Source organism: Marmota flaviventris, chromosome 9, assembly GCF_047511675.1.
Source record: "Marmota flaviventris isolate mMarFla1 chromosome 9, mMarFla1.hap1, whole genome shotgun sequence".
In the NCBI taxonomy this organism is placed as follows: domain Eukaryota; kingdom Metazoa; phylum Chordata; class Mammalia; order Rodentia; family Sciuridae; genus Marmota; species Marmota flaviventris.
The window spans coordinates 114,326,087-114,340,498 of NC_092506.1; the positions used below are offsets into that span (position 1 = coordinate 114,326,087).

The 14,412-nt window shown below is 40.0% G+C and overlaps 1 protein-coding gene and 1 pseudogene across 6 annotated transcripts in view; one reads left to right on the top strand and one right to left on the bottom strand.

Annotated features, from left to right (window-relative positions):
* Nfrkb (nuclear factor related to kappaB binding protein) overlaps window positions 1-10,309 on the bottom strand; it is a 35,160-nt gene extending 24,851 nt beyond the window's left edge. For 2 of the 6 annotated variants that reach the window (XM_071616866.1, XM_071616865.1), the window contains exons 1-7: window positions 10,224-10,309; window positions 7,736-7,909; window positions 5,802-6,003; window positions 2,740-2,867; window positions 1,496-1,670; window positions 828-929; window positions 139-212 (exon numbers count right to left, since the gene is read on the bottom strand). In XM_071616866.1, coding sequence (XP_071472967.1) covers window positions 139-212; window positions 828-929; window positions 1,496-1,670; window positions 2,740-2,867; window positions 5,802-6,003; window positions 7,736-7,870 — 816 coding nt within the window. In that variant the 5' untranslated portion in view covers window positions 7,871-7,909; window positions 10,224-10,309. Of the gene's footprint in view, window positions 1-138; window positions 213-827; window positions 966-1,495; window positions 1,671-2,739; window positions 2,868-5,537; window positions 5,616-5,801; window positions 6,004-7,735; window positions 7,910-10,223 lie in introns of those variants that run through there. The other 4 variants (XM_071616864.1, XM_071616863.1, XM_027945494.2 and 1 more) reach the window with 3 other exon arrangements.
* Window positions 10,310-11,721: 1,412 nt separating this feature from the next.
* LOC114100707 (histone H2A.V-like) lies at window positions 11,722-12,572 on the top strand (annotated as a pseudogene).
* The last annotated feature ends 1,840 nt before the right edge of the window (window positions 12,573-14,412 follow it).

A 14,412-nucleotide genomic window follows, 5' to 3' on the forward strand; every position in this document is an offset into this window, starting at 1 on the left:
CCTCTCTAATTGCTCCCATCCTCTAACAATAACAGAGAAGCACAAAAGAGGTGGTGACTACCAATATCCTCCTCGGGATAACCATGCCAAAGAGAGTCAACTGAAAACCACAACTGGCCACATCCATCCCAATCTTACTGGTTGATGTTTCCGCTTCTCATGGTGCTTCTTTAACATTATCTTCAGGTCACTGTCCCCCAGTTCTATTTTATCTGAGAGAAAATGAACCAAACCACATGGACTAGGTCATTCACTACAACAGTGCTCTAATTTAAATCTTCCTGGTCACTTGTGACATTCAAAAGTAAGATAATCCTCTGAGTTTCCCTTTTGATTCCTGTGTACTACAAGTACCAAAAACCTTTATTCAGTCACCGTCAGCACTTCTACTTTCCTTTTTTTTAAAATGATTTTGTTACTTGGCTGGTCTAAAAGCACATTGAAGCTTCATAACATTTTTTATTCCTATTCCAAATTCAAATTCTTCTCCAATTTCAAGAGACATTCAAAGGAATTGCTAAAGCTCTGGTTATCTCTTTTGTGCTATGACTGAATTATTATTTCAAAATTCTGCTTTCTATATCACAAAACACTATCTGATCAGCTCTGGACAATTTTTTTTTTTTTTTTTTTTTAATGAAAGAAGGTCTACCTCTAGATATAAAAAAAAAAGCAGAATAGTACAAAAACTTATCCCCATCACCTTCATTTAAGGAGCACTGCTTGTTTTTGGGAAGGCAGGAATCTAGACACTACCTCCCTTTAAGGAGTTCTCACTTCTGCACTGTGATTTCCTAGGAGAGCAATGGCATCAGCTCAGTTCTCACCTGTAGTTTTCATATCCGTGGTGGAAAGCGTGGGCACCACCCTCAGGGGCACCGCAGGACTAGGAGAACGCGCTGGAGAGCTCGGAAGCCATGAGCTGAGATCTTCAAAAGAAAATTTTTCTTGTAAATCCAACGTGGCTGTGGACTCCAATAGGGGAGATTGGGTAAGTGGCCATTTGGGTTCAACAGGGCTAAGCCAACAACATGGAGGCCAGGGTTCCACATTCCTTTCTGACCCTTCCCCAGATGAGCTGGAGCACACTTAGGTCATTTAAACGGCTCTTCCAGGAAGAGAGACTTCAACAGAGTGATGGGGTCGCATTGCAGCAGGCCAACAGTCACTACTACTCTCCTGTAAGGGGAAAAGCAGTTCTCTCAAGTGGCACAATGGCACCAGAAGGCCTACTGTGGAGAGACCCTGCCCTGCAGGGATTAATCCAAGAGGTTCTCATCTAACTCAAGTGCCACATAAGCACAGAGTAAAGAGGGTATGGAGTTAACTCCCACCTGATAGCAGTGTCTCAGTGACTCAAAGACCAAGGGCTAATGAGTCCCACCATCCACCCCCCCCAGACAAGACAACTCATAAAGGACTTCTTTACCGAGGGGATAAATGGCTACCACTGGCTCCAATGCCCCAGCTAACCCAAGTGCCCAAAGACACTCACCCTCTTCATCAGAGGACGGGGCAGTGTCGCCACACTCCTCCTTCACTTCCCTCAAGACCTTCAAGTAGCGCTGCTGGGTCCGCCACTCCCGCTCCTCAGGGCTTCGGGATGGTGAAGGACGCTTCTGCCTGAAGGGAAGGGTTGGGCCACTCCTTCGGGCCATCTCCAGTAAGTCCTAGGCAGAAAATCAAATGCGAATACATGTGATCATCAAATCTTTAACATACACTGTATACTCCGTAAGGCTACATTTAAAGTTTAATTCCCCACTCCATCATAGAGAAAGATGCAGATACATGAACATGTTCAAATAAAAATGACCCATATTAATTACAGGTTGAGCATTCCTAATCCAAAATCCATAATCCAAAGTGCTCCAAAATCCAAAACTTTATGAGTGCATGACACTACAAGTGGAAAATTCTATACCTGACCTCATATAACAGGCTGAAGTAAAAACAAAAGTGTACTAAAAATAGTATATAAATTACCTTTAAGCTATGTACATAAGGTATATTTGAAATGGATGAATTCATGTTTAGATTTGGGTCCCATACCCAAGATGTCAATATGTGTATGCAAATATTCCAAAATCCAAAAAAAGTAAATAAAATCTGAAATCCAAAACACATCTAGTTCCAAGGACTTCAGATAAGGATTACTCAACCTATATTAGATAATGAAAAAATCCCAAATCTGAACACTGAATTGCTCCACAGAAAATGAATACTTATGCTACATCCAAATATTCCTATACTTAAGTTCAAAAAAACCACTTAAAGAACTCAGAACAACTTTGCCTCTGAGAATTACCTGGCTGGAAAAGACCCAGAGGCCACTGAGCTTTATGTTCTACAGGTCCACCACAGCAGAGGCCTTGTGTACACTTGCACATCAATTCCAGAGCATCCTAGTTTTCCTCAATAACCCATGATGAATCTGAAATCCATTTGTTTATCTTAGTAAATATGGAAGCTACTATATTTCATTAATTTTAGGAAGCACTTACTGTTTCATATTTTAACATCTCTGAAATCAAAACACATCATAAAACTGATAAGGAAAAAAAGACATAGGTGGGAAGGGAAAAGGGAAAATAAAAAGACACAACTTAAATGTTTTGCAGCTTAATTGGTAGCATTTTTTTCTTAGTGGTTATCATCTGTGTTTTGCCTCTGAACCACTTCTTGATACCTGTGCATATAACTGCCCATATTTTATATTCAGTTCCCAGCATTACTTACACTCCGGGAAGCAAGAATCTGCTTTAGCAGTCGATGGAAATACTGCTGCTGAGAGTTGAGGTATCGCTTGTACTGTGACTTGAAACATAGCTGTCGATACTTGACCACCTCAGGGTTAAAGTGTCCATCTTAAAAAAATAGAGATACAACTATATACATACCAGTCATCACATTTAATGGGTGTTTAAGATGTAGTTGTAGCACAGAACTAAAGGGCATTCAAGAGAATCAGAAAAGAGAACGAGAAGTAAAAGAATGCTGAAAACGATAGCTCAGTTAAGACTGATAATCGCAAAAAACATGCAACACAACTGAAATCAGCAAAACCAACACTGAAACATGTCACTACTTAAGACTAAAATATAGAGAAATGTCTGCCCTGACATCCCTGTGTCCTTACCAGACTACCACACTATTTGGAGGAAGCATGTCATCCTTATATAACCCCTCTAAATCAGCCAAGTTTCCCTCCCTCTATTCTACAGGAGAGGACAATGTACTTCTACTTGAGACTCCAGCTTCAGTAAAGAAAACCTCTGCCAACCACAGAGGGGAAATCCTTTTTAAGTTAATAATGTGATGGGAGGGAATATGCCCAGGAGTGAAGTATGCCTATGGTCCCAGCTACCTGGGAGACTAAAATGAGAGGATCACCTGAGCGCAGAAGTTCTGGGCCAGTCTGGGCAACATAACAAGCAAGACTCTGTCTCAAAAAATAATAGGGGTCTGGGGGTATGCCTCAGTGGTAGAGCACTTGCCTAGCACATGTGAGACCTTGGATTCAATCCCTGACACCATAAAAACAAACAAGATGAGAAAATGCTAATTTTAAATCCTTTTTTTGTTGTTGTTTATTTTTTTAAAGAATTTTTTTTAAGAGAGGGAGGGGGGAGAGAGGGAGGGGGGAGAGAGGGAGGGGGGAGAGAGGGAGGGGGGGAGGGAGAGAGAGAGAATTTTTTTTAATATTTATTTTTTAGTTTTCGGCGGACACAACATCTTTGTTTGTATGTGGTGCTGAGGATCGGACCCAGGCCGCACGCAAGCCAGGTGAGCGCGCTACCGCTACCGCTTGAGCCACATCCCCAGCCCTTAAATCCTTAAGATAATGAAATATTTGAAATTATAAGCCTGTTCTCTGTAGTTTTAGCAACTGTCAAGTTGACCAATTTAACACAACTCAAGGAGATCTGCTGCCCTTTCAGGGCATCCTGCCAAAACAAAATCACCCCATAAATGAAGGGGGAGTTTCTTTTGCTCCTCTCCATAGACCATAGGGCAAACTGTGACTTAAGCATGGCCCCCATTTTGAAAACCTCTGAAGTAATAGTTTACTTGGTCAAGAATCAGAAATGAAATAAACAGTAGGTAAAAGAAAGGCTTTAAAGATACAAGATTATCATATGATCCCAAAATACCACCCCACACATGGCCTTTTAATTACAAAGGATAAAAGGTGCCTTTATAATCAGAGGCTGGACAGACACCACTTAACAAAGTAACCATACATCGCACTACCAACAATGAAAAAGTAACACCAATGTGCCTCCTGAGATGATGCGATAGGAAGGACATTTCCCATACAGGGTTTCTATCAAAAGCATTTGACACAAATCTAATCTTGAAGTAACAAGATAACAAATTCCCAGAGAGCAGGACTTTCACAATCCAAGTGTCCCAGGTCCTTCAAAAATGCCAATGTCACTGGGTGTGGTACACATTTCTGTAATCCCAGCAACTCAGGAGGGTAAGATAGCAAGTTTCAAGGGTAGCCTTGGCAACTTAGTGAGGCCCTGTCTCAAAAATAAAAAAAGTTGGGGATATGGCTCAGCAGTCAAAAAACAAACAAATACCAATGTCTTACAAAGACAACCAAAAAGGGCAAAGAATTTTCAAGTCAAAGAACTGAAGTGACACAAGACCCAAAAGCATGAACCCTGAACGGATCCTGGATTTAAACAGCAACTTACAGAAGACATTTAAGGACAATTTTTAAAAATCTGAACATGCACTATTCTATATTATTTGCTCAATATAAAATTTCTTGGGTCAGATAACAGGACTATGATTATGTGGGAAAAAGTCCATGTTAAGAGAGATACGTGATAAAGTGCTTAGCAGTGAAATGTCACATTTTCTAAGGGAATAAAAAGCAAATGGCAAATTTGAGGGGTGGGGGGATAACCAGGGATTGAACTGAAAACTCAACCACTGAGCCAAATCTCCAGCCCTATTTTGTATTTTATTTAGAGATAAGTCTCACAGAGTTGCTCAGTGCCTCACTGTTGCTAAGGCTGGCTTTGAACTTATGATCCTCCTGTCTCAGCCTCCAGAGCTGCTGGGATTATAGGCATGTGCCACCATGCCTGGCTGGCAAATTGTTTCTTAAAAAAAATTTAAAGCCTGATCATAGAGAGCACCTCTGGGATGCTGGTAATATTTCTTTCTTTCTTTTTTTTTTTTTTTTTTTTGTACAATTTTTTTAGTTATACATGGGGACAATATCTTTATTTTGTTTGTTTATTTTCATGTGGTGCTGAGGATTGAACCCAGTGTCTCACATATGCGAGGCAAGTGCTCGTCACTGAGCTACAACCCCAGCCCTTTATTTCTTGTTCTGGGTGGTGGTTACAGAGCTAAATTCCTATTATGTATTTCCTGTATGTGTCAATAAAATTTTATTTTAAAAATATAGCATAGGCAGCACACCATTACACAATGCAATTCTCCATTGGGTCATTTCCTATAAATTAAAATAAACAGAATAAACCAAAGACAGAGCAGGGTGTAGTGGTACACACCTGTATACCCCATCTGCTCAGGAGGCTGAAGCAGGAGGATCACAAATTTGAGGCCAGCCTAGGCAACTTTGCAAGACCCTGTCTCAAAATAAAAATAAAAAGGGATAGTATATAGCACAGTAGCAGAGTACTTGCTTAATACAAGTAGGAATATGGATTTAATCCTTGTTACTGGAGGGAGGGGGAAAATAAAGGCATAACTGCAAAAGTGAACAACCGTCCCCCCACTCCACCCTATCAAAAATAGAATGCTGAGTTACAGACCTCGGAAAAGCTTCTGAGCAATGTGTAAAGGGTTTCCAAAGCGAAAGTTCTCCCCACTGAACAGAGCTAGGATGAGTTCATTCTGCTGCTCCACACTGTCTGCAGGAAAATGAGGCAGAAACTGCTGGAGGTGTTCCCGCTGAGAGTCGCTTAATACTTCCTGCCATGTTGAGAGACTGACGACATCAAAGAATATCTCAGGCTAGGAGAATTTAGGGGAAAAGTAAACAACAAAAAAATAAGCTTATGTGTACATAGTAAAATAAATGTAACATGAAACATCATTTTTAGTGTACAGTGTAGTGCTTTTAAGACCAGCCAAGTAACACTCACATTTGACTCTGGGATTTTAATTTTTATTTTCTTTTTTGTTTTGGTTTTGGTTTTCTCTATTCTAGTTCATTCACAATTGTTATGCAACCATCATTACCATCCAAGTTTTTTGTTTTGATTTGGTTTGGTTTTTGGTGGTACTGGGGTTTAAAGCCAGGGCCTCTTGAATTAGGCAAGTATATTACCATTGAGTTATGTCCCCAGCAATTTAATTTTATTTTGAGATAGGTTCTCACTAAGTTGTCCAGTGTGGCCTCTAATTTTTGAGTTCAAGTCATCTCCCACTTCAGCCTACCGAGTAGCTCAACTACAAGCATGAGCCATCACACCTGGCTTATAGCATGTTTTATTACTGCTTAACTGTAGTTTACATACTCTTCTTATTTGTGATGCATTTCATCTTTTTTAAATTAATTTTTTTTTTCAGGCAATGTCTAGCTAGATAAAGTAAGGATGAGGAAGGTGGGGAAGGAAATAGAAGACAGAAGTAAATACTTATAAACCTATTAGGTAGTTACGACTTTATTCCAAGGACAAAAAATAGCCATGTAGGGGTTAAGGAAGAGACAACCAAGCAAACCAACTATATACCAGGCATTTTTGCTCAAATGTATCAAAAGCATCTCAGACTCAACGTTGAAGATCTTTCCCTTCTGCATACCATTTTATTTCAAGCACCTAACTCAGTGTCTGGCCCAGAGCAGGTACTAATAAAATAATTGTTTGCTGAATCAATAATGACACAAAGAGATTGCCTTGAAAGAGTACATAAAGAAAATACAGATGTGACTGGGCAACATACTTAGACCTCATTTCAAAAAAAAAAGTATGGGAACTATATACATCAACTTCAATACAGTTGCTACTGCAAATAGAAAGGAGGATCAGAAAAGAGCATAATAATGGTTCTCATTTTCTCTACAATGTCTGAATATTAATAAAGAAAAATATGGAACAAGTACAACTAAATGAAATGATGTTCTAAAACTGACGCACAGGTACATATTTGCAAATATGCTTAGTATACTACACATCTACATGTTCAAAATGTTTAAATGAATGTCTTCACATACATAGGTCTTGCACATAAGCACTTTATAAATGGTAACCACATTAATGATAATGATAATGATACATCTTACCTGTGAAAGTGATTAAGGGTACGCTGACATCCTATCCCAGGACATGTACTCTTACTTGACTAGAGGATTAGCATATAGACAGAGATAATACGTCTGGGTTTTGTTTAGTGATTCCCAACACAATAACCATTTTAATGTAAGCACATATACAAGTCTGCTCTTAAAATATAAACCTTTATTAATTAACGAAAATTATCTTATTAAAAATAAGGCTTATACTACCAAATTATTCTGATGTTATTAAGCACACAGAATGTATATAATCTTCCTTAATCGGCATACTAAATAGACTTCACATTAAATAAAAAAAAAAAGCACAGAGATCACTCTGTCTGCAATGTAGAAAATAAAATGAATGGGAGCACAAAAACCGAAAACTTAGGAATAGAAAATGTTCAGAATAGCTGCTATGGGGAAGCTGATAAGAGGGGAAATGCTTGCTATGATGTTACTACTTACATCCTCCAGAAGGTCCTCAGGTAGACTAACTCTGGTGCCTCCCAAGAGGCAGTCTTCCATAATTCGTGTACCATGGCCATCTCCACATGGACCTAGTTCCAGGGGATCTGTCAGCATATGGTCCAAGGAATCCATTGTTTCTTCTCCAGAAGTATTCTAGGCAAATAGATGCCTCTTAAGGAAGAAAAACAGAAAGCCCAGGAATCTAACCCTCTTCCAGAAAATATTTATTCTCAATTCTGTTCTTACATGTTGTCCTTACCCCCTAATTACAGCTAAACAGCTATTCTCCCCCACTTCCATCACAGTATTCCCACTGGAATTTTCATGTGCTACCAGGTAGGACTCTCTGTTCAAAATGCTTCTACAGTAATTACTAAATTCACAAGTTTCTTATACTTTCATTTTATAAAATAATAAAATGATTCAGAGATTAAATGATAATAAGATCCACAATTTAGAGTTCCCAGGTCAACAATCTAACACAACATAATTTAATAATTGTTTAACAATTAATTCTTCTGCTGCTAGAAAATTCACAGGAAAGCCACATACAGTAGGAAAACTGAGACACTAACAATAAGTTTTCATGATGGCCTATTAAGTGCCAGACCTTTCACACATCTCATTTAATTCTTACAACTATGCTTATTACATATTACAGCTGCTCTACAGAAATTAAAATTGGGGATCAAAATAAGTAACTTTCCCAATTCCTAATGCAGTACTGAAATTCTACATGCCTGCAAATCCATATTCCTTTTTTTTTTTTTTTTTTTTTTTTTGTGGTGCTGGGGATTGAATCCAGGGCCTTGTGCATGGTAGGCAAGCATTCTACCAACTGAGCTAAATCCCCAGTTCCCCCATGTTCTTAATACTATACACAATTCCTCTTCCATAAACTCTCAACTTAAATCATGAAAAGAAAGCTTTTTGATATGATTTTATTGGTCTCCATCAACTCCTGCAGCTCCAAGCACCTGACCATGACAACCAGTTAAGTAGGTGGCCAATAGACTTTTATTTGGTCCACCTGATCTTTATAACCACATAAATTAATGCTATTTTTTCTCCTTCCTACAATAACTGAACCTTGCTGACCATCTTTGGAAAAGTACATACCAAAACATTTTCAGAGCATCTCACAAAGCTGATGGCTGGAATCATGAATAAAGTTGAGGCCACAGGGACCACAGGGAGTTTGAACTCACTCTACATTGACTAAATCCATTCTCTCTAGCTCCTACCCTACCAAATGGGCTAACAAGTACACTAAAATGGAAAGAAAAAATGGAATTAGTCAAAACATAAGATTTCTAGCTTAGATCTACCACTAATTCTCAGTGACATCCCACAACTCTTACCTCACCAGGTGTCAATTTCCTAATCAATAAAATAAAGAAGAGTTGGACCAGATCTTACCTACTGTTACTTCCAATCTTGGAATCTTGCAATGAATGATCTCCAGCTAAGTAAGTTTATATCACTAATGTAGGGACTTCATATTTCCAAAACTCTTATATGATAAAGGGCAGACCTGTAATGCTACATATAAAATAATGCACCTTCCCACTAGATTATCTCAAGTTCTCCTGAAGTAATTTCAGATTATGTAAAGATACAGCATTAAGATTCGTGTTAGCAAGGCAGCTGGGTGGTCCCCAAGCAATTGTGCCCCCACACCCCCTCACCCTTCAGCACACTTTGAAAGTAAGACATCCTGAACATACCTGGTGTTCAAGTAACTGAGGCAAGTAAGAAAGAAAGCCCATGGCACATTGTTGAACAAAATTTTAAAATAAAGGGAAAATGTAAAAGCAACCTGATGCTTACAATAAATCCTCTTAACATAACTGGCACACAACAGTCACAAATGCAAAGTCAGTATCCTGGCTGACATTTATGTACTTACTTACAAAACTTGCTTACAAGTTTCTTCAATTATGGTGGATATTTAGCTAAATTTTATATATTCCAGTGACAACCTTTGCCTTGTCACTATTCCGAACAAGATCTCAAAACATAAAAAGCAGCAGCTACAGGAGAGGTGAAATCCCGGAAGCCATCGATTTCTGACTTGGGAGAGCCCCGGACTTCTTCACTAGACCAAAAGGCCTCTCCCATTGGCCTTTCCTCTGCACCTGAGCTAACCTTCCCTCCTAGACCCTCCTCAAGCAGAAGTTAAACCCTTCGCTCCTTCCGGAGCAACGGCCAGTTCCAAATCCGCGGAACCCAACAGCAAACCCCCCCCCTACCCAAACCTACCCAAGGCCAAGGCCCAAGTCCCGCCAGTCTAAACTGCGGTCCTCGCCCCCCACCCCTCCCCCACACCGTGCCTAACCCTAACCCTCACTCACCCGGGCCGCCCCGCTCCCCACACCTGGCTGCCTTGCCCCAACCCACGGGTAAGACGACCTTTGAAACCCACCTCCTTCCTCCGCCCGCCGGCTACACTTCAACCCTCGCGCCGCCCCCAACCCGTCCTCACCTGAACTGCAGGCACAGGTCTCCCAGCCTGTGGCCCTCCTCCAGCCCCGGACTCCCGAACGCGCTCGCTCCCGCAAAGCGTCTGGGTGCGTGCACGCTCCAGGCTCCGGCGGCGGAAGGGGCGGACTTTACGGGGCGGGGCCTGGGAGTGCGGGGCGGGGGCCGGGGAGGGCGGGGCGGGGGCCGGGGAGGGCGGGGCGAGGCCTGGAACCGCGCTAAAGACAGGCTGGATTTCACGGCCTATGGCAGTCTTCGGGGTGCTACTTTCAGACTGCGTGTGAGACTCACCGGTTTCGGAGCTTCGGGAGGGCTGAGACTGTATGGGTTGTTTTTGATTTGGGCCTTTTTTTTTTTTTTGCCTGGCCACAAATCAAGACTTTGGAAGCTAATGTATGAAAAGCATACCCTGCTCCCTCCACCGCACTATGCTAACCACTTTCCAACTAGTATCTCTGTACTGAAACAGTAAGCTCTATACACTAATAGTGCCCGTTTGAAAGTGAAGGAAATCGTAGTTTCTCCAGGTTCAATGAGAATGCGGACCTCGGCCTTTTCCTCCGGGCAGTCCCCGGGCTCCCAACTTCCGGAAAATAAAAACATCGAAAAAATACCTTTCAAATTAAGGTCTATAATGCTCTTCTTATTTAAATATGGAGGTTCTTTCCCTTTTATTAACTGGATTTTATTTAGAACGACTTCAAATTACTTATTCCACAGCTACTCTCACTAGTTCCTGTAGAGACCATGCTCAGTAAGGAAATGTCAGAGAAAGGGGAGGGGGCGGGCAAGCTAACGTTCCTCCCTTGATGGAAAACAGAGCCTTCCAAAAACACAGATCTCTGCTTTTCTACTGACTCCACTGATGCCCATGATTCCTGTTAGACTTGGAAGTTTCTTGAATTAGAAGCCACCAGGTATAAAATGACAGTGGGACATCGTTCCATAATTGTCATCAATATTTCCCTTTCCTTGGGACCAGACTGGAGATAGAGTGCAAGTCAAAACATTATAAATTGTAATTTTAAGTAGACTTTTTAGAGCAGTTTTAGGTTCACAGCAAAACTTAACAGATCAGAGATTTCCCATATACTTCCTAATTCCAAACCTGCATACTCTGCCATTACCAAAATACCCCACCAGAGTGATACATTTCTTACAACTGGTGAGCCTACCTGACTTACCATTATAATATATATAATATAGTTTCGCTATTGTAAAAATCATCTGTGCTTCACCTATGCATTGCTTCCTCTCCCCTACCCTAGGAAACAAGAACTTATTGTTCTCTCTTAAATTATGGTTTTTGCATTTTGGTATGTCTTATAATTTTTTTGATAGCTGGAAAGTTGTTGTTTTTTTTGATAGTATATTGATTTTTTGATAGCTGGAAATTTTTTTGATAGTATATTGATTTCAAAGCATTTCTGTAAGTGAGCCTTTAATGATGTAATAAGGAGTAGAGGAGGGGAAATTTTCTACAGCCCTATTATTGGCCTTAGTCTTCTAGTGCACCTGTGTCTCTGGACATTGACCTTCACACATGCTTCTCAGTTTTCCCCTTAGGTAGCAAAGAATGGCTACCAATAGCTGGAGTTGGGTATTTCCCTTTCCCCAAGTCAGTTTGGCTCTGAATAAAACCCCTGAAGGTTAAGCTCTGGTTTCTTGGTTTCTCCTGAGAACAGGCCTTCTTAAGAAGGAGTGCTCTGGGAGCGCCTGCAGCTGCTGGGGCGGCAGCGGGTGGTTGGGTGGCCCAGAGAAGGCAGAGGCAGCGGAGACCATGGCTGGAGGCAAAGCTGGAAAGGATTGTGGGAAGGCCAAGGCCAAGGCAGTGTCTCTCGCTCAAAAAGAGCTGGACTACAGTTTCCTGTGGGCCGCATCCACAGACACTTCAAGACTCGCACCACAAGCCATGGACGGGTGGGTGCTACTGCTGCCATATATAGTGCTGCGATTCTGGAGTACCTCACTGCTGAGGTGCTGGAGCTGGCAGGTAATGAATGCTTCCAAGGATCTTAAAGTAAAGCCTATTACTCCAAGTCACTTGCAGCTTGCAATCCGTGGTGATGAAGAGTTGGATTCTCTTATCAAGGCTGGGGGTGGTGTGATCCCTCATATCCACAAATCCCTGATTGGAAAGAAGGGACAGCAGAAAACTGCTTAGAGGGTTGTTTTAACCAACCCTCTACCTCCCCGTCATTGTACTGTAACTGGGACAGAAGATAACAGTGGGCATATGTGGAATTTTTAAAAACAGTTAAATGGAAAGGCATAGACAATTACTGTAGACATGCTAAAAGAAACATTTGTATGTTCTTAGACTCGAAGTTTGATAAAGTACCTTTTCATGTGGTGACAGTTTGTGTTGATTGGCTAGGTTTCTCTCTTATGTTTTATACAAAATGGAATTGATAAACCATTTTTTTACAAAATTATTGTCTCAAAATTGTTCTGTTCATGATGTATTGAAAATATCTGGCTCAGCTTTTGAAATTTTTTTAAATCATAATCATTATTCAGAATAGTCTTAAAGTAGAAATTGGGAATATAGCTTTATCATGATTGATATTCCATGTTATATTGAATGTTAGATGCTATCAATTTGTTATAATGCTCCATTATCTTATTATATATCACTAAGGAAGGAAAACTCCTTGAATTAATGCCATCAATTATAGGATACATCTCAATTTCAGAGATGTTAGAATATGGAAAAATGTGCATTTAAAACCAAAATGGGGTAGTAGATTTACTGGAATCCTTTACTGAGTACTTACCACATGCTAGGCCCTGTGGTCAGTGCTTTCTAATCAAGAAATCTTATCCTCACATTATAGACATGGTTCCTGAGGTTCACAGAAATTAAATGATCTGCCAAAAAATATTTAGGACTAACAGAACAGAGCTAGAATACACACCTAGATCTTAATGACTCTAGAGCACACCCTTACCTAGATTTAATGTTAGATTTATCAAACTTTTCTGCTTTTGGCTTAAAATTCCAACTTTTGGTGGTCTTTTATTGATATAGTAACAGTAATTTGTACAATATTTTAAAAATTATTTTTCATTGTCAGTTTCTAAATAACTGTTAGAAGATTTAAGTTAATGTACTAATTAATGGTCCATCAGAAAATTCTATTTTTCTGTCAGGAAATTTTGGATGTTTTATAGTATAACACTATCAAAACAAAACTCAATTTAAAAAATATTTTATTATGGAAATCCTCCCAAATACACAAAAATAAAGAGAACAGTATGATTAAGCCCATCTTCCAAAAAAAAAAGTAGTGCTCTGGGGCTGGGGTTGTGGCTCAGTGCTAGAGTGCTCGCCCAGCATGCTTGAGGCACTGAGTTTGATCCTCAGCACTACATAAAAATTTTTTTAAAAAAGGTACTGTGTCCATCTATAACTAAAAAAAAAGTAGTGCTCTGCTATATTTCAAAAGGGTTCCTTCTTCCCTATCTCTCCAGGATCTTGAGGGAATTTTTCTCATTCACTGTGAGAACCTAGTCAAGTTTATGGAGGTAAAACTCAAAAAATGTGGATTCCCTTTCTCTTCCAATGATGGGGTTCCCTTGGAGCTTTTGTGTCTCAGGCTTGTACACAGTGAGCTTTCAGCAATTCATTGATTACACTTCAGGGTTTCCTACCCTGGCAATGGTTCCCTTAGAGGCTCATACTCCTTTTTGTTCGTGGATTTCTGCTGATTTTAGTTTGAGATTCTACATTCACTTGTCAATCTCTCCAATTTTGAGGGTGGCAGTTTGTTCTGTTACCTCACTTTCTGATGAATCTAAGAAGAGTTGTTGAGTCTTATGTAATGGAACATGGTTATATTCCCAGTTACACAGGAGGCTGAAGCAGGAGGATCACAAGTTTGAGGCCAGTCTCAGCAACTTAGAGAGACCCTATCTCAAAAGAAAAAAGTAAAAAGGGCTGTGTGTATAGCTCAGCGGTAGAACACCCCTGAGATCAATCCCTGTTCTAAAAAAAAAATAAATTTAAAAAGTTGTTAATTTTTCAGTTTCTTCAACTTTTTACTTGTTGGTAGGATGGAGTAGCAACCTTTCAAGCTTCTTAAATGCTGATTGGGAACCAGAAATTACATTGTAAAATTTAAAAGGAAAAAAAAAAGAGTTTAACCATCTCAGTAGCTCTTATAGCTTTATATATACAAACAAAAAACATG